Genomic DNA, 26,417 nt, shown 5'->3' on the forward strand with positions numbered 1-26,417 from the left:
CCTCTCTCTCTCTCTCTCTCTCTCTCTCTCTCTCTCTCTCTCTCTCTCTCTCTCTCTCTCTGTCTGTCTGTCTGTCTGTCAGTCTCTCTCTCTCTCTCTCTCTCTCTCTCTCTCTCTCTCTCTCTCTCTCTCTCTCTCTCTCTCTCTCTCTCTCTCTGTCTGTCTGTCTGTCTGTCTGTCAGTCTCTCTCTCTCTCTCTCTCTCTCTCTGTCTGTCTGTCTGTCTGTCTGTCTGTCTGTCTGTCTGTCTGTCTGTCAGTCTCTCTCTGTCTCTCTGTGTCTCTGTCTCTCTCTCTCTCTCTGTCTCTCTCTCTCTCTCCTGTGCTCCATGTCCCGCCTCTCCACCAACAGTGTTGTAGAACACAGGAATATTTTATTCCACAAAACGGTTGTTAATGAAACGTATTTCCTGCTTCACCAAACGGATGTAAATACTCTTATAAAAGCCGGGGATATTAATGCAACATTTCGCCGTGGACAAATGCTTCGGCCTTTTTATGTGCCAATATTTATATTGGCGGGAAGTTTTAAATGTTGGCTCACAACGAGAGCTTTCTCTCATGTTTTTATGGGGTAAATTAAATACTTTATAACACACTAGATGGGCTGACCGGGTCTCCGTCTCGAGCGAAAAGCTCAACCCCCGCAAAACACAACTAGGTGAACACACACACACACACACACACACACACACACACACACACACACACACACACACACACACACACACACACACACACACACACGTACGTCTTCTATGTGACGCATAAAATTGGTGACAAAAGTCCTATTCAGCCTCAGTCGCAGTGTCGAGCCGGGAGTGTTGGGGGTATTATGGGGGTGTAGTGTAGAGGGGGTGTAATTTGTGGGGGATGTCGATGGTGTGTTGATGGGGGGGGGGCTGACCCACTGGCCACTCTCCCCCTTCCCCCCACTCCTCTTGGAATTATTTATGATCTGTTAACCGCGATCAATATTTTCGTGTTGGCATTACGAAGCAACTCCAACTGTTCCCAGACCCGAGACTGTCGCTGAATGTAATGATAACGTTTATATATCCATGGGAGTCCATAGGCGAGTACGAGAAGACACCACTACGCCCCTATGGCTGTACTGGCAGGTTCTGAGGGCCAACCAAGTCAATTGAACATTTCGACTAGTATGTGTGTGTGATGCAGTTTTAATCAAGTTGTTTATTTTGCGAGAAAGCAGCTTACCTTCGCTCGTGGATTAATGTGACAATAAGTACACTATTGAGCGGAGAAATCCGCGGACACGAAGGCCCCGGGGTCTGTAATACCACCCAATACCTGTGACTTATTCAGAGTTGTGATTTAATCGACGGGGTTCAAATCAAATGGTTTGGTTAATGCTGCTCGGGGGGCTTAGGGGCTGCACGGGGGGCCCTAGGGGCTGCACGGGGGGCCTTGGGCTCGACAGGGGGGCCCAGGGCTCCACAGGGGGGTCCCAGGGGCTCCACAGGGGGTCCCAGGGGCTCCACAGTGGGGTCCCAGGGCTCCACAGGGGGGCCCAAGACTCCACAGGGGGCCCAGGACTCCACAGGGGGGCCCAGGACTCCACAGGGGGGCCCAGGACTCCACAGGGGGGTCCAGGGCTCCACAGGGGCCCCCTATGAGCTACACGGAGGGCCTAGGGCTCCACAGGGGGGCCCAGGGCTCCACAGGGGGCCCCCTAGGGGCTGCACAGGGGGCCCAGGACTCCACAGGAGGGTCCAGGGCTCCACAGGGGCCCCCTATGAGCTACACGTGAGGGCCTAGGGCTCCACAGGGGGGCCCAGGGCTCCACAGGGGGGCCCAGGGCTCCACAGGGGGCCCCCTAGGGGCTGCACAGGGGGCCCAGGACTCCACAGGGGGGTCCAGGGCTCCACAGGGGCCCATATGAGCTACACGGAGGGATTAGGGCTCCACAGGGGGGCCCAGGGCTGCACAGGGGGCCCCCTAGGGGCTGCACAGGGGGCCCAGGGCTCCACAGGGGGGTCCCAGGGCTCCTCAGGGGAACCCCTAGGAGCTACATGGAGGGCCTAGGGCTGGCCACGACCTCGCGCCCTCTACTCGACCGCTGGGGTTGACGTGACCTGGACTCGTGTTCGGACACGCCCAAGTGGCTCGGACCACGCACTCCAAGAGTCAGTATTTCAGCCTCGAGGCAAAAAGCCCCAGAAGTCGCAAAGTAAAAGGCGGAGGAACAGGAAACCGTTTTGGCTGTGTGTGGCATGGGAGGTGGAGGAGCAGCTGGTGGTGGTGGTGGTGGTGGTGGTGCAGATGCTGCTGATGCAGGTGGTGGTGGTAGATAAGGATAACGAAGAGGATAACAAGAGCCAAGCATTAATAAACTCTTAGTCTGGCTTGGTGCCTTCTTGTGATAATTACTTTACTTACTCACACTTAGTCTTGCTACACCTCTACTTTTCACGTGTGTGTGTATAGGCCCAGAATACTCGCCACCATAGGCCCAGAATACTCGCCACCTCACACATATCACCTGATTATCATGCATTTCTTTTCGCAATATTCTATTCTGGAAATATTACTTATTTAATATAAAATACATAAACACTGATAATAGTAAATAATAAAGAAAAATGAAGAAAATGTGTAAAGAGGAGGACACAAAAGACCAGGTGTCCAGGCCTGGTCTTGAAGACATATTTCATAAACAACTGTCTATGTTCAAGGACTCACCCGTCCATCATACTCCATCAACTAGTATTTTCACGCACTCACTTGTCACTGACCGGTCGGCCCGGCCGACAGGATATATATATATATATATATATATATATATATATATATATATATATATATATATATATATATATATATATATATATATATATATAATATAATATAATATAAATTATGCACTGCCTTACCCCTGTAATGCCAATCTACGTTCCCCCCCTCCCAATACACATCAACTTTCAGACTGTAAAGTAAATATCACTCACTTGATGCCACAAATATAAGTGAGAGTCAGATTGACGTATACTACTTTAGTCCAGCCAGTATTGTAATTACTAAGAATGAATTATGACGAATACAGTTTCTGATTACAGTCTTGCCAAACACCGCCCGCGGGGGTAAACAGTCTACGGTCTCCTCTTGCCAGGTTTCATTACTCTCGGTCCTCCCCTTCTTCCTCACACACCCCCCCCCCATGCTTGAGGAAAGATGTACAGGTTTCGTAAGGAGTTATGTAAATGCTTTATGGATGCTAGGCCAGGTTATTACCAAAGGGAAGGACTGGGGGCCAGTTAACATGAACCAATGGGCAAGAGACGCTAAACAACAGACCGCAGGCCCCGACAAGGGTGGACAGAGGCAGCCTTTGCATGAGGCAAAGAAGCACAAAGGCTACTAAGAAGGCTACGGAGCTGCCCACTAAGAAGGCTATGGGGAGGTCATTATCAGGTGGGGAGTTTGACTGGGGCAGTACATCTGTCAAATGATAACGCAGGTGTCCTAAGGCCAGCTCAGCGTGGACAGAAACCTCGCGTAGAGCAAAAGGGCAAATGCTGGCTTGATCCTGATTTTCAGTACGAATACGGACTGCGAAAGCAAAGCCTGTCGATCCTTTTGACTTTAGGAGTTTTAAGGACAGAGCGGAGAACACAAACACAACATTAGCGTACTCAAAATTAGCAGATACAAGAGATTTCAGCAACTGGCAAACACGTAATTCTTCATGACGCTATAAAGAGCCTATGTAATAGGCTGTAATACGCTATGTAATAGGCTAATCCTGAACCACGCAACACTAACCACGAATCCACACTTCGTCAAACGTCACTTCGTAAATGAGTGATGGGTCCTGCCCCCCCCCCCTGGGCGGTCCACGAGTGCCGTCTCATCACCGTTTGTCCTGTGTTGTGTTATTGTGTTCAACATTAACCTTTAATTTACTCCACTGGGAAGCTAGTGCCTCCTCCACTAGGCCTCCGGTGTCCTCCCACACCTGCCATCTTGGCCCCCTCCCCCCCCAGTGTCCCCCACACCTGCCATCTTGGCCCCCTCCCCCCCAGTGTCCCCCACACCTGCCATCCTGGCCCCCTCCCCCCTCCCCCAGTGTCCCCCACACCTGCCATCTTGGCCCCCTCCCCCCCCCCAGTGTCCCCCACACCTGCCATCTTGGCCCCCGCAGTGTCCCCCACACCTGCCATCTTGGCCCCCTCCCCCACACACCTGCTACTGGCCCCCCGCTCACTCTTGGGTTACTGTTGCTTCCACGTCTAGGAATATTCTGCCCCTCGTCTTGTGCATTGTTGACATCGCTTAAATATACATGACTATCGCTGTTAAAACAACATTGGCTTCTTCACAACGGGTGTGTAATTCAGTCTTAGAGACATGTGATTTGTGTGACTGTAGGCACTGTTTCCCACGATGTCTTCAGCATTATTGTATAAACTCTACGAGGTGAGTATACCTGGAGGAAACCAGTGTACCTGGAGTGGGTTCTAGGAGGAGGAGAAGGAGGAGTTCTCCCTAAGCCCTGCCTGGGGCCAGGCTTGTCTGGAGATTACTTGAGATAGAAGGCTGTAACTTGGAGCAGCCCGCAGGCCCACTACAACCCGGCTGGATCACCACTTCTTGCAAAAAGTGTCTATTTTTGTGCTTAATTATGTCCACTTTCGTATCAGCAATATTTATTATGTTTTCTGGGAAGAAGTAGAATATCCATAACTCTCTAATGTGCATAGTGTTCTCTGATTGTGCCTATGGCCCGAGAGGGAGCCGGTCGGCCGAGCGGACACACGCTGGACTTGTGGTCCTGGGTTCGATCCCGGGCGCCGGCGAGAAACAATGGGCAGAGTTTCTTTCACCCTATGCCCCTGTTACCTAGCAGTAAAATAGGTACCTGGGTGTTAGTCAGCTATCACGGGCTGCTTCCTGGGGGTGGAGGCCTGGTCGAGGACCGGGCCGCGGGGACACTAAAAAGCCCCGAAATCATCTCAAGATAACCTCAAGATGGCACCTGTACTCTTCACTGGGTTTATTCTGCATCTCCATCCACATCGTTCGCTCCAGTATGTTGTTATTCTACTGTGTAGATTTGGGACCTGGCCTTCCAGTATCTTCCATCTATATATTATTTGATAACCCTTTCGTCCCCTGTCCAGAGAGTACATTTTGAGAGCTTTGAGACGATCCCAATAATTTAGGAGCTTTATCATGTCTATGCGTGCCGTGTACGTTCTCTATATTCACTTTATTTCAGCAACTTCTCCTACTCTAAAGGAAGGAAGTGAATATGGAGCAGTACTCAAGACGGGACAGCACAAGTGATTTGAACAATGTGATCATTGTGACGGGAGCAAAGGAATTGAAGGGTCTCGTAAACCATTCCAACATTTTCCTGACTGACACAATATTTGCTTTGTTATGGTCACTACACGTGAGGTCATCTCACAGTTCCCACATCCCTTACATGGGGTTTTCCTTCTAGAGGATTTGATTGTGTCTTGTGCCCCTGTATGGTTTTTTTCCTTAATTTTGGCCATACATAAGTATCTGGAATTTATCATTGCTCAACATAATGTTATTTTCCATTGGCTAATCGAAGATTTTATTGATGTCGGGTTGTAGTATTTCATTGTCTTCTTCAGAAGTAATTTTCATGCATATTTTTTTATCATCGTTCACAAAATATAACACGGAGCTGTGACTTGTATTCTAGTTAATATCTTAAGTGGGAATGAGAAATATATATTGGAGCAAGGACAAGGCCCTGGGGTACAACACGGCTCTTTCCTGGGCTTCAACTTGATTTTATTTGCCTGACTGTTAGTCTTTGCTCTTGTTTGATAGGCAAGGGGGCTATCCAGTGCCTACTTCACCTCTTATTCCCATTGATCTCATTCCATGGGTTGTTATTCCATAGTCACATTTCTCAAATGCCTTTGCAAAAGTCTGTGTATACAACATCTGCATTTTGTTTGTTTTCTAATGCTTTCATAATTTAATGGTCTGTTGACCAGACCACACACTAGAAAGTGAAGGGACGACGACGTTTCGGTCCGTCCTGGACCATTCTCAAGTCGACTGTGAGAATGGTTCAGGACGGACCGAAACGTCGTCGTCCCTTCACTTTCTAATGTGTGGTTTGGTCAACATATTTCAGCCACGTTATTGTGACTCCTCCTCTGCATTTACGAGTATTATTGTGACTTTGAACTTCAATAAGTTTGTAGTCTGAGTATATAGTATCTGACATGGTAATGTCCCTGATTATTTCTTCATTGCTTGTGAAAATAAGATTGAGGGTATTTGCGTTCCTAGTTGGATCTGCTACCTACTGATTGACAGCAAAAATATGAGCTTGGGAGGTTGCTAGGAAAAACCTCAAATATATTTTAAAAAAAAGATAATTGATTACACAACTCATAGCTCGTACTGGTAAGGGATGACGCCAGGATCCGTCACCGTGCAAGTCACCCTTGTTATGGGGCTGTAGTGCACACACCCACGTCCCTTCCCTACCCCTGGGAAGGGGTGACTGGGGCCCCCTGGAGGCGAGCGGCACAAACTCAGTCCCTGCATCTCACATGATTGGCTCCCAGCGCGACCAATCAGCGGAGACGGCTGCCTTAACGTCTTTTATATATTCGTGAATAGACGTCCGCCGGTAATCCTGCATGAGCTGTTATGTCGACATGTATTGAGTTGATAATGCTCTTTACTGCGCTATAAAACACTTAATTCCGCATGACTGAATATCCATAAAACTGTATTGGGAACGCCTGCAACCCAGCACCTGACACGGGAACACGGCGCCTGGTGAACCGTATGGTGACTAACTTCCAGGAAGCCATCGTAAGCGACGCCCCAGCCAGTCACACTTCACCATCCAGGGCTCGTCTGGTGAGCTAGCCACACTTCACCATCCAGGGCTCGTCTGGTGAGCTAGCCACACTTCACCATCCAGGGCTCGTCTGGTGAGCTAGTCCAGCCAGGAGCAGCGGCCGGGGTTGTGGAAAGAACCTTGTTTATGGTGTCTTCGTGTCTATGTTGAGTAGCGTGGCGCTGACCTAGAGTATTATAAGAGGCGAGCGCTGCCCCTGTGGTGCAGTGGTAAGACACTCGCCCCGGACCATTCTCCCTCCTATTGTATAAGCTTATGATAAATCTCTCCTCAGCACCTTGCAGGGTGCTGAGCTTAGTGCCCTCAGTCTGTAGTGCCTTGACTTCTTCTTTATTGTGTCACATTAGTTCTTTTCCATACCTGAGACAATACACTCTCGCAGTGAAGTGTTGAAGAGTGTTGCAAGGGGGATAGCACAGTGCATCAGCCGAGTCTTTCAGTACCCATGGTGACATTCCATTTGGTCCCGTATTCTTGGACTGATCCAGTTCCTCCAGTTGATTTAGTGTTTTCTCCTGGTAATTACCTTGCATTCCTCGGCTCCTTTAATGTCACGTCTTTTTCGTTTTTTTTATAAAGTCTTCTCTATTTAGGTTTACTGTTTGCTTCGTAAACACCCTCAGGAATGACACACAGAAATCACAATAGCGTGATGCATCAAATGAACAAATCCTCAAGGGCCGTGACGAGGATTCGAACCTACGTCCGAGAGCATCCCAGACGCTCAGTCGATTAAGGCAGCGTCTGGAATGCTCTCGGACGTAGGTTCGAATCCTCGTCACGGCCCTTGTGGATTTGTTCACTCTCAGGAATGTTGTTTTCTCTTCGCACACTTCTTTGTCATTTTTTGTATATCTGCTCACTATTTTTTTTTAATCTAATTACCTGTTCATTCACTGAATTGTTCCTCCTCCTTATGTAAAGGTTAGGCTTCGTCTTTTGCCTTGGAGACTAGGTCATTCTCTTATCACTTGTTTGTTTCTTTTCTGATTATTACATTCTGTGTTTGTAAACACAAGTGTTTAGTTTGTTTATGGTTGAGAGGGAAACACGGGCTATAGTGAAGGCAGCCTCCTTTAACACTGATCTGTTTCTCTCCCTCCTTCCCTCTATTGTCCTTCCATTTCGCCTCAATCAATCCCTTCCCCTCCCAGTTAGCAATACACAACCACAGCCATCCACAATGACACACAGTTATCCACATTGAAAATACCGCGAACCTTCCAGTATAATGCTCAAGTTTGAGACGCAAGACAGGTCAACTAGGCAGGAGTATAATTACGAGTGAAGGAGAGGCTGTAGCCAAGCCCTTGCCTCCCTATTACCCTGCCTCCCTATTACCCTGCCTCCCTATTACCCTGAATCCCTATTACCCTGCCTCCCTATTACCCTGCCTCCCTATTAACCTGCCTCCCTATTAACCTGCCTCCCTATTAACCTGCCTCCCTATTACCCTGCCTCCCTATTACCCTGCCTCCCTATTACGCTGCCACCTTCCGTGTGCTCCCGGCCCCTCGGCTGTCTCGCTAGCCGTGACTACCCTGGTATACTACGCTGGATAACACAGCAGATTGAAGGGCCGTTGTCTATACCAGCACGGGGCTGACGCCAGACAAACACCCGCAGCCACTGCAGGTGTGGCGAGTGTAGGTGTAGGAGCCTTCACTCCCCCACGGGTGTGTGCAGCTGGAGCAGGGAAAGAGACAGTCATCTTTAGTGCAAGGTCTCTGCTGCTCAGCCTTTGGGACGCAGGCTTCTACCGTAATGGCGCCCTTCCCAATTCTTTCCCTCCCTCCTTATCTCACTCCTTCGTCCCCTTCCTTCCTTCCGTCTTTTTCTCCTCCCTCCCTGGAGCAGCAGCAAGACACTCAGCCGTGAGTGTCTGGCTGCTGATAATGGATCCCACACAACGTGGGTTTTATCACCTCGTGAAAAGGTCTGTGCTTTGTCTGAGAACACCACCCCCCCCCCCTCCCACACTGTACCTAGCCCAGGGGCTGCTTCCTGGGGGGTGGAGGCCTGGTCAAGGACCGGGCCGCGGGGACACTAAGGCCCGAAATTATCTCAAGATAACCTCAAGATCATGAAACTGATGCTGATGCTTAACACACAGGCCCTTAGGGCGTGTGTGTTAAATTTCGTGTAACTAGCCTCATAAGACTGTTACTTGCTTAATTCACTGTGGGGTTCAGACCATGATCACGTGATGTGCCGCTATATCCCTTCCCACCACCGCCCTCGGGATGGGTATGGGGTGCATAATAAATGACTAAAACAAACTTAACCGGTGGAAATGTTTATATTGTTAAATGGTTGGCTATGGCGGTGATGACGTCACTGGCCCACTGCCCCATATGGCCAGTGGGACGAGCCTTGTGTGGATATAATCCATGTATATCATTCCATGCTTCATATAACTCTTAGATTTAATTTAATTCATTTTGACTGGTATATTAAGGTTATATATATATACGTTTATCAACTATACGTTTATGTATGTCTGTATAGTAATTGTATGTAAGTTTGAAATTAGATAAGAATGTTTAAGAGAAGTATTGAGGTGTGGTGGTTGTGTCGACAGTGCACCTGGCGGACCTGTACTGCTTCCACTACACCGCCAGCAACGATGATATAGACAAGCGCAGCGGCTGGGACCTCTACAACCCCGCGGCCGAGTACCACCGGATGGGCGTCCCCTGCGAGGCTTGGTCTCCCACCACACTCAACCACAACTATGAGGTCAGTCAGTCAGTCCTGAACCCCCCTCCCCCCTTCCTCCAACCCCCCAACCCCCACACTCAACCACAACCCCCCAACCCCCACACTCAACCACAACCCCCCCTCCTCTCTACACCCCCCACACTCAACCACAACCCCCTCCTCTCTACACCCCCTCACACTCAATCACAACTATGTCCTTAAACCCCACAATCCCCACACTCAGTCTTTTCTCCCCTACCACACTTATCCACAGTCTTTGATACCTGCTTGATGGGGTTCTGGGAGTTCTTCTACTCCCCCAAGCCCGGCCCGAGGCCAGACCTGACCTCTTTGGTCAGTCTTGGCCTCCAGTACGTTCAACAGCCACTTTGGTGAACACGGTAACATTCGCCTAGATTTGTGCTTGTGTCTAGAAGATCCGCTACACATTTTTTGTTCTTGAACTTGGTTGCACAAGAATATTGCAGGAGTAGTGCCACGCAGAGCAAGGGGGGACTCCACAGGAATAGTGCCATGAAAAGCAAGTAACACGGGAAGACTGTCAAGGTAATGGTGCCAGTGAGAGAGCCAGGGACTTGGTGGGAATCCTGTTATTGGAACAGTGCCACATTAACTAGGAATAGGAATGTTGTAAGTTACATAACTAGGAACAGGAGTGCCTGTATTGGCACTGAAACAATATGGTTATGAAACTTAAGAAATTAGACTCGACTTTAAGGGAGTAATTCATCGATATTAAATCAAAGTCTCCGTGGTGTAGTGGTAAGACACTCGCCTGGCGTTCCGCGAGCGCTATGTCATCGGTTCGTATCCTTGCCGGGGAGGATTTACTGGACGCAAATCCTTAACTGTAGCCTCTGTTTAACGCAACAGTAAAATGTGTACTTGGTTGTAACAACGATTCTTCGCGGCGGGGATCGTATTCCAGGGACCTGCCCGAAACGCTAAGCGTACTAGTGACTGTACAAGAATGTAACAACTCTTGTATATATCTCAAAAAAAAAAAAAAAATAATATATATTTAACAGGTGTGAAATGAGACTGGTGTCTTGTTATTGGTGGTGGCACTGCTGTGTGGTGACTGCTTGTGGTACTGGCACTGCTGTGTGGTGACTGCTTGTGGTACTGGCACTGCTGTGTGGTGACTGCTTGTGGTACTGGCACTGCTGTGTGGTGACTGCTTGTGGTACTGGCACTGCTGTGTGGTGACTGCTTGTGGTACTGGCACTGCTGTGTCGTGACTGCTTGTGGTACTGGCACTGCTGTGTGGTGACTGCTTGTGGTACTGCCTGTTACGTCTCCTAATGCATAAGCTCGGCCCTGCGGGCATTCTGATAGGTCATTTCTCCTTATCCGTGTGTAAATGGGAAGACTGGTGGGAGGGAAGACCACTGGGAGGGGGAGGGTGGGAGGGGTAAAAAGAGCCGGGGACACAACCGGGTTCTCCATCAATTTACGTTCATAAGAGACTGTTGACATATTCACCAAAATATGTAAATACTTTAGTGAATTTATCAACCGGGGTTCAGTTCCCGAGCCCATTATATGCCTCGGTAACCTTTTCCCATGCCCACACACAGAATGGGTATGGGGTGCATAGTAAGTGAACTAAAGTAAGGGTTTCACTGAAGGAATTTGGTGATATTTACTTATGATATGGATGTGAGGGAATGGCTATGTGCCTCACTCTCTCATTTCTTAATGTTAAGTGTTGCATTCATGGGTTAATTAGATCTTCATAAATTAATTAATTAGGTAAATTTCTTGTCCAAAGCTACACACTATCCTATGAGTTATTATGTAGGCCTCTGGTGGTAGGCCAGATAATAAGGGTAGGCCTTTATTATGCTCATTATGTCCTTTTTTCCTTGCCAATACTCCCGAATGAACATTTGTGTTGCATTTTCCTGGCCTTTATCATCCCAATTAATGCAGGTCAAATAATATCCGAATTAATGCAGGTTAATCATCGTCGCCATTAATGCTAATTATTGCTGATGTAGTATTATGCTAATCAATGCAGGTTTCATCTTCATCTCTCCAGTGAGTTCATTAATTATGCTAATTTCCCTTACAGAGATCTGGTGCAAATGAGTTTTTGAATTGGTATGTGAAATTTTATAGATATTTAATGATAATATATGATGCACTAAATGGGGTAACCAGCAATGCCCAGGTCAACCCCATGCTTAGGCCTTTCCCCCACATAAACCCCCCCTGTCCAGCTTCCCCCACCCACACACACCAACACCCATTCCCAGCTCCCCCCACCCACACACACACCCTCCCAATCTCTTATTTATTTATTTATTTATTTATTTATAAATAGAAGAAGGTACATTGGGTTTAAGAGAGTACATAGCACTGATGTATGTTTTTACATTCTTGTAAAGCCACTAACACGCATAGCGTTTTGGAAACAGGTCCTTATTCTAACAGATAATTTTAAGTAGGTAATTTGTAGCAAAATTGAAAAAGTTAACAGGTACATTGTAAGAAAATAAGTAGTACATTATAGCAAAATTTGAGGATTATCAATAGGTACATTGTAGTATAATTTGAGGACTATTTCTAGGTACATTGTAGTAAAATTTGCGTTCACATGACAACCGTGATATATGATGATGGTGGAGATTTTACATTGAAGTTATATGGCTTAGGCACATAATTTGGCGGAGTGGCTAGCACAGGATACAGTGCGTGTTTCAAGCACTAGGTAGAAAACTATGAGGATGAAATTAGGTACTTTTTGGTTTTACTTTTGAATAAGGCATAGGATGGACAGCTTTTTAATGCGTTTGGGAGTGAGTTCCATACAACTAGGTCCCTTTATTTGCATAGTGTTTACACAGATTTAGTTTGACTCTTGGGATATCAAAGAGATATTTATTCCTGGTGTGGTGATTATGGGTTCTATTACATCTGTCCAGGAAGAGTTTCAGATCAGGGTTTGCATCTAGGAACAAGGTTTTGTACATGTAAATGACACAAGAGAATGTGTGGAGTGAGTTTATGCTTAACATGTTTATGGATTTAAACAGGGGGGGCTGAGTGTTGTCTGAAAACAGAGTTTGTTATTGTTCTGATAGCATATTTTTGCTGGGTGATGATGGGCTTCAGGTAGTTTGCAGTGGCTGAACCACATGCACAGATACCGTATGTAAGATTGTGATATATTAGCGCTTATGTTGACCATGAAGAAAATGTACACACTCCCCATTACCATCTTCCATACTGTCTCTGTTATGGGGTATCCCTGTAACGATGTTCACAACACACTGTCTTCATCAATGTACTGTAAGTGATCCCTACCACCATGTGAGATTCTCCAGAAAATACCGAAGCATCATGCAAAGTTACACGAGGTGAGCCCCAAGTGTCTGACTTTCACCCTTCAACAGACAAATCCTACCTATAAAAGATTCTGTTTTGTAGGTAGATAGGGGTATCTGGCAGTGCCCAGGTCTTTCATTCTCTCCATTCCTCCCATTCTCTCTCTCTCCCAGTTGGCAAAAAATACTCAAGTAACATATCAACATTATCGACGTTGAGTCAACGATATCGAAGTTGAATAAATGTAGACTCGGTTGCTTCAATGTCAATAACAGCTGTAAAATCTATTGTTAAACATACTATGGACAATCAAATCCTCATCTCAGGATTCATAGGAGTCATTGGTTGCTGCAATAGGCACCAGTCCTCCTCAAAGTAGGGCATGGGAGTCAACTCTAACCCCCCCCAATGACACTCGCCATACAATCACAAATCACCCTGAAAAGCTTGGTGACCTAAACTTTTGGCCCAACCTCAAACATACGTTCTCACTTATAGATATTGATTTTGTATTAATAAATCTTATTCTGATTTCTTGTATGTAATCATGTTTTTATTTCCACTTTCTAAGAGTCTTTTCAACAATGTTCCCAGAGGGGTTAAAACAACTTAATCAATGTCTTTAAAAACATGATCTACTTATATATATACTGTATATAAAATAAATAAATACATAAATATAAAGTGTTTTTGTGCCTGGATGCTAACCTGTGCATCAATATGATTGTTTTTCCTTGGCAGATCTGTGACACCTACCCCCAGGAGCTCTATGTTCCTGCCTCAGCTCCCACTAAAGTCATTCTCAGCAGCTCCAAGTTTCGCAGCAAGGGCCGCTTTCCAGTTCTTTCCTACCTCCATAAGAACAAGGTACAGCTTGCTTCACCTTCACATCTGAAAAATGAATGACATAATTATGCACAGTTGTTTAATTAGTGACTCATCTAAATTTGTTGAATTTATTTAAAATACCTCCAAATTGTTTGTCATTATCATGTCATTACCTGACCTGTGTCAATTTTCAATGATCCATTCTTTCTCCTTAATCTTTGTTTCATATACTATATCTGAAAAACCTTTTATGATTTGTCTTTGCCTGCCCTGCTATATGTACTTCATAGTGTCTTTCAGATTTTCAGATTTCTTTTTTAACATTTGTTATTTCTTTCCTTGACACTTAAAGATATTGATCACTTCTTCACTTTTCAGGCAGCATTGTGTCGGTCATCACAGCCACTGTCAGGCTTCAGTGCTCGGTGTGAAGAAGATGAAGAATTGTTGGATTGCATCCTCGGGTCCAATCCAAATTCCTCATATATGGTTGTTGTTGACACTAGACCAAAGGTTTGTGTTACAAGTGGCTTAATGTTTTATCTCTTAAGCATTATGACTGAAGCAAATTTCACCTGTTACTTTACATGATTATAGCATAATCATTGTTCTTCTTTGTCCTTCCACTGCATTTTAGGTAACACACTTTCACAGCAATATAGTTTTTCAATAGTGTACATTCATTGTTTATTTGCTAATGAAAAAGATAGATAAATAATAATGGATAGAGCTTCTGCCATACACGCGTGGGGTTCGTGGTTCGAGTCCCCTAGAGCACAGGTGAACTAAATGTTTATTTCCATAGACATGTGGATGACAATTTTATTTGCTAATAATGTCTGTACTGTTGGCATTCATAACACGTACCTAGTTCACCTAGTTGTGTTTGCAGGGGTTGAGCTTTGCTCTTTCGGCCCGCCTCTCAACTGTCAATCAACTGTTTACTAACTACTATTTTTTTCTCTCCACACCACACACCCATACCTGTTCGCTCATGTATGCTCATGCTCTATTTTTCCACACCCTCAACCGCTCCCCCTCCCCCTCCCCATCCACATATATGTATATACAGTAATATGTATATATGTAATATGTAATATGTAATATGTAATATGTATATATGTATATACTGTACGTATAAACCATACCCATGCAACTTTAATTTCATCATTTTTGCAAAAATGTATTTACTTGTAAAGATTTCATTTTCAGACATTATCCTTGGTTAGTACCTAATTGTAGTCAATAGTTAGTTACCTAATCATCCATTGTAGTTATAATCCTTTCATCACTCAGTCATCACCAAGGTCCTTTCCTGCCACCTTAACTCTTTTTATCCCATTTAATTTTTACTCTAACTGCATTTAGTTACTCTTATATATATTACACACAAAATACTGTGCATATATAACTGCACAGTATTATATAATCACCATGCATCAGTATTATATAATCACCATGCTTCAGTATTATATACACACATCTTGTATGTTGTTCCATATTTCCTCACTGCACGGAGAGGTTTCCCACACGTGTTATCATCCACATTATTGGTCCTAACTTCCATTTAAAACTTTTTAATTGGTTTCTTCATCTTTTGTGATTACTGTTTAGTCCTTAAACTGCTGAGCTGTTTAAAAGTCCTACATCCAGCTGCATAAGAAAGAGTATTGAAAACCCATAAGGACCAAACCCCATATGGTCCTTTGATCCGTATGGACTGGTTCTTATGGTTTTTTTGTTATTGATTCTTATGGGTTGAGCCTTATGGGTTTTGATCCTTATGGATTATTGAACCTGATGGATTTTGATCCTTATGGATTATTGAACCTGATGGGTTTTGATCCTTATGGATTATTGAACCTGATGGATTGATTCTTATGGATTGATTCTTATGGGTTGAGCCTTATGGGTTTTAAGCTGATCCTAATGGGTTATTATTTATTCATCCTTATGGGCTATTAATTATTGATCCTTATGGATTAATCCTGATGGGTTATGGGTTTAAATTTATCCCTAAAGGTTGATCTTCATGGGTTATAGTTTTTCTGGGGGGAGCCCCGTCGGCTCCCCGGAGCTATCCCAGGCTGATATGCTAATGTCAGACTTTGGCATCAGTCATGTGTATGGAGTTCTTAGGCCTACCGGGGACCACAGCCAGAACCGGGCCCCCTCAGAGAGGCAAGGGGAGCAATGGCCTATAGAAGCCCCCGTGTTAGTGGAAGCATTCTATGTCTGCCATCGACCGGAACAGGCACCCAGAAAGGTAAGCGCCCCAAAACAAACCCCTATTCTGGTTAAAATTGCTACCTAAAACCGAACTAGTGGATAGAACTCCCCAACCGAAAACAAGCAAACTAGTGTGACGTCACACACTGCCGCGCCGCTGTCTGCGCAGCTCCCCCCCTCCCCGGGAGGGGGAAGGGGGAGCCCCAGACCCCCCGCGCCGGCTACCCACACCTCAGTTCTTGAGGCTGATGCTATAGGCGATGGTCGTGTGCTCTGGCTCCGGTGTCGCTACTGCACTGTGCTTTGCGTGTGGTGTTAGTTTTGTGGGTGCGAGAGCCAGGAGTTATCTTCAGTACTCGGGCTGCATGCGCCTAGGGCTGCCTTCCCTAGGTGCCCTGTAAGTACTGCCCTTGGGGCTTGGGGCCACCTTCCACAGGCTCCTCGGGGTCTGCCTCGGCTGGTCCGTTTTACCTTTCGGTTTTTCGGTCGCCTGTTGGGCTCTTGGGTGTTCTGTTCTCCCTTGTTACCGGCAGGTAAGAGGCAGTTTGCACTGGTAGGGGCGCAGGGTGCTGCTCAGCTTGTATTTCCCGACATCGCGGCCGGCTCTGTTCCTTGGGGTTCGCTGTCCTCTTGCGGGGTTTTGTTTTTCTTTTTGTTTTTGCCTGGTGGGGGGTTCTGTCATTTTATTCAGTTTGTTTTTGCCCTTCCACTGTTCTCATCGGTGGCGCCCCCTGCTAGGTCCCCGTGAGTGTACACGTCCCTGGGGTTCAGCTTTAGAAGTTTGCTTGGTAGTTTTGGGTGCCGGTTTGCAGCACCCTGCCTGGGACTACCTGAGCGCGAGTCCTCTTAAAGTAAACGCTCAGGACCCTGGGAATCCCCTAGGGGGCGCGTGGGTCCGATGGATGTGACCCCGGAGTCCCCACTCGCTGTGTGCGAGTTTGAGGGTTGCTCGGTCCCCTTGTCTCAGGGTGACCCTCATTGTTTTTGCCTCTGCCACGCTGCCTGTTGGGTCGGTGATACTTTCGACCCTGAGTCCTGTGAGTGTTGCTGCTTGCTTGTGACTCAATTTACCCAATCCTCTGATTCTATTCGGGTACAGGCGGCACGTGCGTTGCAGTCAAGGTGTTCGAGTGTTGGCCTACCTCGACGACTGGCTGGTTTGGGCTCCCAGCCAGTCAGCTTGCTTGCTAGCCAGGGATTTGGTTCTTTCCCAGCTCGCCGAGTTCGGGTTCTTGGTGAACTGGAGGAAGTCCCATCTGGTTCCCTCTCAGGTTCGGACATGGCTGGGTCTTGTGTGGGACTCTCGAACCGCCTCCTTGTCTCTCCCTCCGGAGTCTCTCCTGCGGCTGCGGTCCCGCCTTCGTCTGTTTCTGGAGGGCCCTCGGGTCACCCGGCGGTTGCTCGAGGGGCTGTGCGGGAGCCTGAACTTCACGATGGTGGTCTACCCGCCGGGTCGGGTTTGGCTTCGACGGCTGTTCTGGTTCCTTCGGGGTTCCCCCTTCCGCCTCTCTCGCGATCGCAGAGTTCGACCCCCGGGGGACTTGCGTCGGTTGCTGCGTCACCGGTTTCCTCTTCGGGTTTTTCGGGGTTCAGTGCCTTGGCGCCTACCCGAGCCCTCGCTCGATGTGTACACGGATGCGTCGTCTCGGCTGGGGTTTTGTGACCAGTGCTCACCAGGCCGGCCAGGGGCGTTGGGATCCGTCCTTCCGTCGAGCTCACAGTACGGTGCGGGAGTTCGCGGCAGTGTGGTTTGCTCTGGGGAGGATTCGGGTGGCCCGCGGATCGACGATTCGGCTCCATTCGGACTGCTCTCCGGTGGTTCATTGCCTGAACCGCGGGGGTTCGATGCGGTCCTTGTCTCTTTGGGGTTGGTCGCTTCGGGTGACTCGTCTGCTGAGTTCTCGGGGTTTGGCTCTCCTGGCGGTTCACGTACGGGGCGTGTCCAACGTCTTGGCCGACGCCCTGTCTCGCTTCGTTCCTCTCTCCACGGAGTGGACGGTCGACGACGAGTCCTTCCTTTGGCTTTGCCAGACGTTCGGGCGCCCCGAGGTGGACCTCTTCGCGTCGGCGTGGTCGCGGCGTCTTCCCGTTTATGCGGCGCCCTTCCCCGATTGCGAGGCCGTCGGGGTCGATGCCTTTCGGCTCGACTGGACGAGGTGGGGGTTCCTGTATCTCTTTCCCCCGGTTCGGCTGTTGCTCCAGGTCCTGACTCGCTTAGAGACTTACCGGGGGAGAGTTGTCCTTCTGGCCCCTTGGTGGCCGGCCCAGCCTTGGTTTCAGGCGCTGGTTGCTCGGTGTCCGAACCCGAGGGTTTTTCCCGCGGCTCCGCCTCTTTCAGCAGATCGGGCCGGTACGTCACGTAGCTGGTTCGATCTTCTCCTCGAGTCTTCGCGTATGGTTTTTTTTACTCGAGTCTATCATCATCTCTATGGTGATCAGGTGGCCTCCTTGTTGGTGTCCCACCTGAGGGCTTCTTCTCGGCGGCAGTATGCAGTTTTCCTGGCGGTCCTTCCGTTTCTTTTTGCGTCTTCGTCGTGTTAGCTCCTTGTCTGTTCGGGTGGTCTTGTCCTTCCTCTCGTGGTTGTTTCAGGACCGTCATCTTATGCCTAACACTGTCGCTTCGTATCGTGCGGCGCTGGCGGAGCCGCTTCAGCTTGCTTTCGGTATCGATGTTACGTCTGCGCCGTTTCGCAAGCTGTCTCGTGCATTGTTTCACCTCCGGCCTGCTCATGCGTCGCCTGAGCCGTCCTGGTCTTTGGACAGAGTGCTCGCTTTCCTTTCATCTCCTCGTTTCGTTGTGGCCCCTTCGGTCCAGGATTGTTTTTCCAAGGCACTTTTCTTGTTGGCTTTGGCCTCTGGGGGTCGGGTAGGGGAGCTTCATGCTCTCCTCCGGCGCAGGGGTTTCTGCTCTTTTGGTCGTGGTGATAGTTTTGTTCATTTGCAGCCGTCTCCTTCTTTTCTGGCGAAGAATGAGACTGCTGCGTTCCGGAGGGGTCCATGGGTGGTTGATGCTTGGTTGGTCTGGCCGGGGGTGCATCATGTTTTGTGATCGGCGGTTGCAGCCAGTTGTCTCGGCTTCAAGTTGAGGGGTGAGCGACGACCGCCTCCCGGGTAAGTCCCTCTTTTTCTGTCTGTGGGTAGTTAGCTCCGGGGAGCCGACGGGGCTCCCCCCAGAAAACCAGCGTTGAATGTAATGAAACGCCATTTTCTGGGTGAGTCCCGGAGGCTCCCCGGCATCCCTCCCTCCCTCCGGTCGGCGGTTTTTCGCGTTTTTGACATCCAGCCTCAAGAACTGAGGTGTGGGTAGCCGGCGCGGGGGGTCTGGGGCTCCCCCTTCCCCCTCCCGGGGAGGGGGGAGCTGCGCAGACAGCGGCGCGGCAGTGTGTGACGTCACACTAGTTTGCTTGTTTTCGGTTGGGGAGTTCTATCCACTAGTTCGGTTTTAGGTAGCAATTTTAACCAGAATAGGGGTTTGTTTTGGGGCGCTTACCTTTCTGGGTGCCTGTTCCGGTCGATGGCAGACATAGAATGCTTCCACTAACACGGGGGCTTCTATAGGCCATTGCTCCCCTTGCCTCTCTGAGGGGGCCCGGTTCTGGCTGTGGTCCCCGGTAGGCCTAAGAACTCCATACACATGACTGATGCCAAAGTCTGACATTAGCATATCAGCCTGGGATAGCTCCGGGGAGCCTCCGGGACTCACCCAGAAAATGGCGTTTCATTACATTCAACGCTGGTTTTTTATCCTTATGGATTTTAGAGAACAGGAGGAAATCTTAGTGTTCAGAGCAGTTTAAGGGTTAATTATTTTTCATTTTGTGGTGTATTTTTATTTATCTAAAGAGTTACAGTGAATTATCAGAATATATTTTGCAGATTAATGCCATGGCCAACCGTGCGGCTGGCAAGGGGTATGAGAATGAAGCATATTATGAAAATATAAAATTCCACTTCTCAGGCATTGAGAATATACATGTAATGAGAGCATCTTTAGCCAAACTAATTGAAAGTGAGTATATATTTGATTTGTTACTCCCTCAAAGGTGAAGTGGTTTTGTTATAGACAATATAATTTTCTACAAGGGATGTTAAGTAGTGTCATTACCATCATTTATTAATTTCCCTCTTTCGGTAATAAATGCCATTAAATGTTGCATGCCAAAATATATAGTAATTTAAGAGTAAAAATGCTCCTATGGTTCAATGGCTGTCGTTCTTCACAAGCAAGAGGACTTAGGCTCGAATTCTTAGCACAGTCAAATGATTTTTCAAAATACCAACCAGTAATTGGTGGATTGTTTTCTGGAGACAAAAATTCTAGGATTCAATATTACTGGATGAAAAAATATGCCCTTTGTTCTTGGCTCAGAAGTGTGGGATCACTAGTTCCCAGATCTCCTATCACTTGATACCTCTGTTTATGTAGCAGTAAAGTAGGCACCTGGGAGTTAGGTATTCTGCCCTTAAGAATCTTGAGTAGAGGCCTCCTGTCCCTGACGATAGGAATGAATTGTTTTGTAACCATGACTCTAATTCACGTTCTCTCCCACATTCTATAGCAGGAATATTTTGTGTAAATACATTACGCACACTCCTCATGTTTTCAAATCTATTAACAGTCGCCACCAACAGCATCCCTTATCATTTCACTTAATAACTTAACTTCGTCCTGTTGGTCTTGGTTCCTTTTTCTTCTCTGGTACTGTGTCATGTTAAACAAAACATTTACCAAATGCATTCATGCCATGCTTAAACTGTTTTTCAGTAGTACAGTACTTCATTTCTTTGTAATTTATACAGTGCTGTAGTATTTGTAATTTGTAATATTTATACATTATTAAAATGGAGCACTTTACTGACTCCTCTGGTATTCTTTCTTCATTATTATTTTAAAATAATTATTCCTTATAAACTCTATAATCATAAAAGAACTTGGAAGCTTTCTTGTTGTTTTTAATATTCATTCACAGCTTCTTTTGGCTGAAAAGATTTCCTGAATAGCTGCAGTTATTGCCATTTTGTAGGTCTCTCAATTTGAGATTCAAAGGGTTTTGAAGATTCATGCAGAGGTTCATCCTGTTGTCAAAGATCTTGTTACTACCTTTATCATCCATCTGATTGTAATCCTTTTTTTCCTCTTCATGGCAAATATTTGTACAGTATTCAAATTCAGTGATACTCTTAATGAAATTATCCCATGCTTTAATATCCTGATCTTTTATTAATGCCCATCATGATGTATTTTGTATGCTTCTATTATTCTTTGATAGTCTCCTTGAAGATAGTTAACAACGACATCATCATTTGCCTTTATATTGGTTTTTACAATTGTAGTCCATCTCAGAATTGTTGTTGTCTATAGTTGTCGCATGTAGCAGCGAGCTTCTCTCCTACCTGGAGTTAATCAATCATGACCCCCCCCTCCCCTCTTCTGTAGTTAGCACAATAACCAGGTGGTGGTAGTTACCTTGGGTGGGATGTGTGGAGTATGTGGAGTGTGTGGAGTCACATGCCATATGAAACAGGAGTCTTTAACAAGGCTAAAATATTACTCTCCTTCTGTTTGTGATGTTAGGTTCACCCAGTTTATTGTTCTATGGTTACAATCCCCCGTTATAAGAGCTTGTGCTGACCTCCTGCCATTATCACATGATGCAGGTCTGTAAACTTTCTAAGCCATTGCTGTGTCTGCTCTGTAACATTCTCCCACTACCAATTTACTACTATTCTGAGCTATTATATTGCACACTGCAGATTACGCATATCTGATGATGATTAATTTGTCATTGTCGGTTGCAGTTAAGTACAATATTGTACATATAATGCATTAGGTTAACATAAATTATATTTAGATTTCATATTGTTTTTGAAAACAGATCTGTTTAAATCTTGCTCAACTTCAGTAGAGGAATCTATTAGGAGCACATGTTAATCTTTAGCTTAACATGTATTCATTGGTTTTCAGCATGCCAGCTTGTGACTCCTTCAATGGGCGGGTTTATTGGGGGCGTTGAGTCATCAGGCTGGCTGAAGCATGTGCGCTCAGTGTTGGATACTGCTGCTTTCATCACCAATTCTATGGTGGAAGGCATAAGTGTTCTGGTACACTGTTCTGATGGATGGGACCGTACAGCACAAACATCAGCATTGGCTCAGCTGCTACTCGATCCATACTACCGTACCACACAAGGATTCCAGGTATTTTTATTATCTGTACCTAATTTACCAGTGAGAAATTGATAAAATAATGTATAGAGTACTATAATTTTAAAAGAAAGTGATTGATCAATCTAAATACAGTTTAAGTCAGAGGTCTGCATGAAGGGGTGGCAGTGGTGCCATCTCTTATGTATAGTTATGAGATAATTATGTAGGATGAATGTGAAGAATCATGAGATAGCATATCAAAAGTGAACAATCTGAAAAGCTTGTGTTGTGTTAGAAGAGATAGAATAAGGACAAATATTATGGAGATATGTGACATTTTATTGACTTATGCACTCAAAATTAAGAAGGGCATACTGAGATGGTTTGGAGTATGTTGAATAAATGGGTGATGGTAAATTGGTTCCTGATCCAACAGCCAAGGTTCATCCAGGACCCAGCTCACACACCAACCTCATGTTGACTTTTACCCCATCTTGTCAAGAAATTAATGAAATGGCCTTGCCATGTAGTTGCAGAGGAGAGACAGTAAAGATTTCTCAATCTATTACTAAAAAAAGAACTTCTAAGATATATGAAAAGCTGCATAGACCCACGCAAATGACGGTTGGATCACTGGGGACAGTCGATTATCGCTTGGCTAAGCACCGGCTAGTGAACTATTCACCACCAACAATCACAAGGTGGCAGCACTAACTACATAAGTGTCAGAAGGGCCAGTTACCCTCATTTTCTGCCTGGCATTGATGCACCACATACACACCGCTCTGTAGAAGCAGATTCAGTTGAGTTGATTATTTCTTGAGACTTTGTCTTTGTGCAGGAGTTCCATTAGTTTGGTGTGTTAGGGTCATGGTATGATTCTTTGTCATTTCATGTGTCTTTAACATTTCAAAGTAATTTCAGGCTTCTATATCCTGGCACTGATGGATCTAGTACAGAGGGCCCTCAAAATTATCTTGTCTACAGCCATTGGTAAAGCATACATATAATACCGCTCTTGGATCTTGCTTCTAGGCTTTGATTATTTTAGTGCCCATGTTCCAGTTTTTGTTCTCCTGTGTCACATCTCCAGTGGTAAGAGCCTTATACTATCTCATCTGGTGCCTAGCTTAATTCTGTTGCGTGTAGTTCTCATGGTACGAAGCAGTGATGGAAAAGGTTGCGGGGGAGGGATTATGAAGGTGTACAGTGTACATCTACTACTCAATTTCTAGTTTTTTGTTTGTTAATTTCTGAACTAATGACGATATTTATTAGCTATCATTTGTTAAGTTTCTTCCAATTAAATTTACTTGTGAATTATGGATGAATCCTGGTCAGTGAGTAACCACGGTGACACTGAATCCTAGAACCAACAAAAGGTGGGCAAAACAAAGGTATCCCATTCTGATCCCTGAGCATAAAACCTGGATGCAGTCTTAATTTATACCTAGTTCTCAAGACCAGCATAAACAGTACATAGGAACCTTGGTAGTCAAATGGTTCCCAATTCAAACAATTCGGCACTTGAACAGTGTTCATCCTCGGTAGTCAACCATTTGCTCGGTCCTCAAACATAAATACTATACTGTATGTGTAACAGACGAGTCAGTGTCCAAGTAGCTGTCATTCAGTGCACAACCCTAGTAAATTTCTCTATAAATTTTCTTGTGTTTCCTTGGATATTTTTATACTCTTAGCATAAATAACTTGCCATGTCACATTAGAAAGTTAGTGATTAGACTCATATAAAATAAAAATTAGATAGAACCATGACAGAGATGAAAAAAAAACTCGTAGCAAAATGTGAAAACGGTGCCTCGGTTCTTGCTACCGAGTTTGGTATGCCCGAGTGCCTAAATCTATTATCTCTGTGATACTTAGAAGAAGACAGAAAAATGAAAGGACCCCAGAAGCACAATCACCTGAAGTTATAATAGTAGGGGACTTCCCTGCCAAACAATAACCTCTCTCCTTTTCCTCACCACCTTCCACATATGCCACCAACCCTCCTAAGTGCAGGTGAAGTGAGAATATTTTTGCATTTCATTTATTTATTGTATTCATATATGAATTTTTGGGGGTTTGGAATGGATTAATCCAATTTACATGATTCCTTAAGGGAAAAAATGATTCAGTACTCAAACAGAGCAGCCTTCTGGAATCAATTAAATTTCAGTGGTGAGGTTCCACTGTACCTAACTTTCAATATCCAATCCAATCACTGGGTGTGAGTCTTTATTTTTTTACCCTTGTTTATCTGTGGTATACCCCTTATAGGTAAAAAAAATTCTGCACTCAATATATGTAACGGGTGTCTCAAGGATGGACTTCCATCTTACTTAGCTGCCTTCTCATTAGAATGCGTATTAAGCTGTCATTCGGTTTTGAACTTGTGTACTTTGATACAAGGACTTGCAGTCTCCAGCATTTGCTGGCATACAATCCTCTCTGCCAACCTAAATTGAGGAAATGATTGAGGTTTTGATCTTTAATAACTTAAGCCTCATCTCGAGTATTGCAAGGATGTGGCTTACCTTCCTGTTTTGGCAAATAACCTGGACCCACACGGTCAGTTTTGCAACCTGAATTCTGTCTTCTCTGCTGGTTGTGGCACCTAAGATCATGACCAAAGCAACTGCAGTTGGGGGTCTTGGATATCTTTCTCACAAGGGTTGGCCCAGAAAGTTGGCACCCAGTCCAAAACTCTATTTTCTACCTTCTATTAGAGCGACGGTCTCGCTTCATGCAGGTAGCCGTTCAATCACCTGACCGTCCAAGTGGTAAAAAATGAATTATTATTCAAAAAATAATTTAAATAAATTATTTATTATTATTATTATTGGCCAGTTTATAATTATTTATTAACTAAACTTTCTTCATATGACTGCAGATGTTATCAACATGAGTTTCCTTCTCTACAGATATTGATTGAAAAGGAATGGCTAGCATTTGGTCACAAGTTTACAGATCGTTGTGGACACATCCAAGGGGACAGTAAAGAGGTATCTCCTATCTTCACCCAGTTTATTGGTATGTATTATAATCATAATAATATACAAATAATAAAATGATAGCTTATTTGCAAACATATAATTATTTTCATGCAGAGTATAAAACATCTATGACACAGATGAGAGTCACAAATCACTTAATTCAATTTGCAGTTAACAAAGATCTATTGTACAGTGGGAAACAAAAACTATAATGATATTGAGGTACTGAGGAGTATACACTACTCTGCAAATTGTCAGAATTCTGACAAGTGCTTTTTAATATTGAAAAATGCAAGACCTTGCATGTAGAGCAAAACTGTATACATTATAACTACGATATCAACAACATGATCATGCAGCACATTTAATAAGAAAAGTACCTAGAAATTTGGATCCATCAATCATTAAAAATTGCTCAGCAAGTAGGAGCTACTGTACAGTAAAAAAAAAAAAAACTAGAAATTATCAAATGAACCTTTGACCTCAAGGGAAAAGTAGTTATGCAGCTGTGCAAATCTCTGGTGTGTCCCTATCTGGACTACTGTATCCATGCATGTAGACCTCGCCTTCAAAAGGACATAACTACTTTGGAAAAATTTCAACAAAGAATGACCACATAAACACACAAATTATCCCAGAAGTCAACACTCTCATACTAGGAATGGTTGAGGGCCACAGTATTGTATTAACAACACTGCAAACCAAATATGACAAAGCTGATCTATTGGAGACCCTTTTATATTGGAAGATATTAATCCAGACCACTTCTTTTAAATGTCCAATGTAAATCCCACCTGGGACTACAGCTTCAGACTTAACAAACCACAATATAAGACAAATAATAAGAGATGCTTTTTCACTCAAAGGGTGATTAAACTCGTGGAATCATGTTCACGCTAAACTCATAAATACTAAGACATTGCTACAGTTAAGAAATTTAACTGTAAAATATTCTCAAGGAAAATGGGAATACTTTTGACAAATCATTGGCGTCACAACTGTCTAGATCTCTAGAGATGGTGGTCCCTATGTAAATTCGGGTAAATTTGTGACGTTTAGAAAAATTACATAATGAAATTTTGCTCTAAATGTTCCCTATAGATATGTGTGGGCCTATCATCTGCAAATTTCATAATATGACTCTGTCATTGCTATAGTATTTTATCTTGTAAATTTTTGTTACAAATCTACACCTGTACCTAAAGTAATTGTCAGTTAATACTGTGCATCATTTAACTATGATAAATTCTTTATTTAATATAGTACTGTATAGTTATCTTAC

The 26,417-nt window shown here is 45.2% G+C and overlaps 1 protein-coding gene across 2 annotated transcripts in view; it reads left to right on the forward strand.

Annotated features, from left to right (window-relative positions):
- Positions 1 to 26,417, forward strand: part of Mtmr6 (Myotubularin related protein 6) — a 76,468-nt gene that overhangs the window by 36,775 nt on the left and 13,276 nt on the right. For both annotated transcript variants that reach the window (XM_045727095.2, XM_069314202.1), the window contains 6 exons: positions 9,463 to 9,620; positions 13,677 to 13,802; positions 14,142 to 14,276; positions 19,869 to 20,001; positions 21,958 to 22,190; positions 25,064 to 25,172. In XM_045727095.2, the coding sequence (XP_045583051.1) occupies positions 9,463 to 9,620; positions 13,677 to 13,802; positions 14,142 to 14,276; positions 19,869 to 20,001; positions 21,958 to 22,190; positions 25,064 to 25,172 (894 nt within the window). The remainder of the gene's footprint in view (positions 1 to 9,462; positions 9,621 to 13,676; positions 13,803 to 14,141; positions 14,277 to 19,868; positions 20,002 to 21,957; positions 22,191 to 25,063; positions 25,173 to 26,417) is intronic.

This window comes from Procambarus clarkii, chromosome 78, assembly GCF_040958095.1.
Source record: "Procambarus clarkii isolate CNS0578487 chromosome 78, FALCON_Pclarkii_2.0, whole genome shotgun sequence".
Lineage (NCBI taxonomy): Eukaryota > Metazoa > Arthropoda > Malacostraca > Decapoda > Cambaridae > Procambarus > Procambarus clarkii.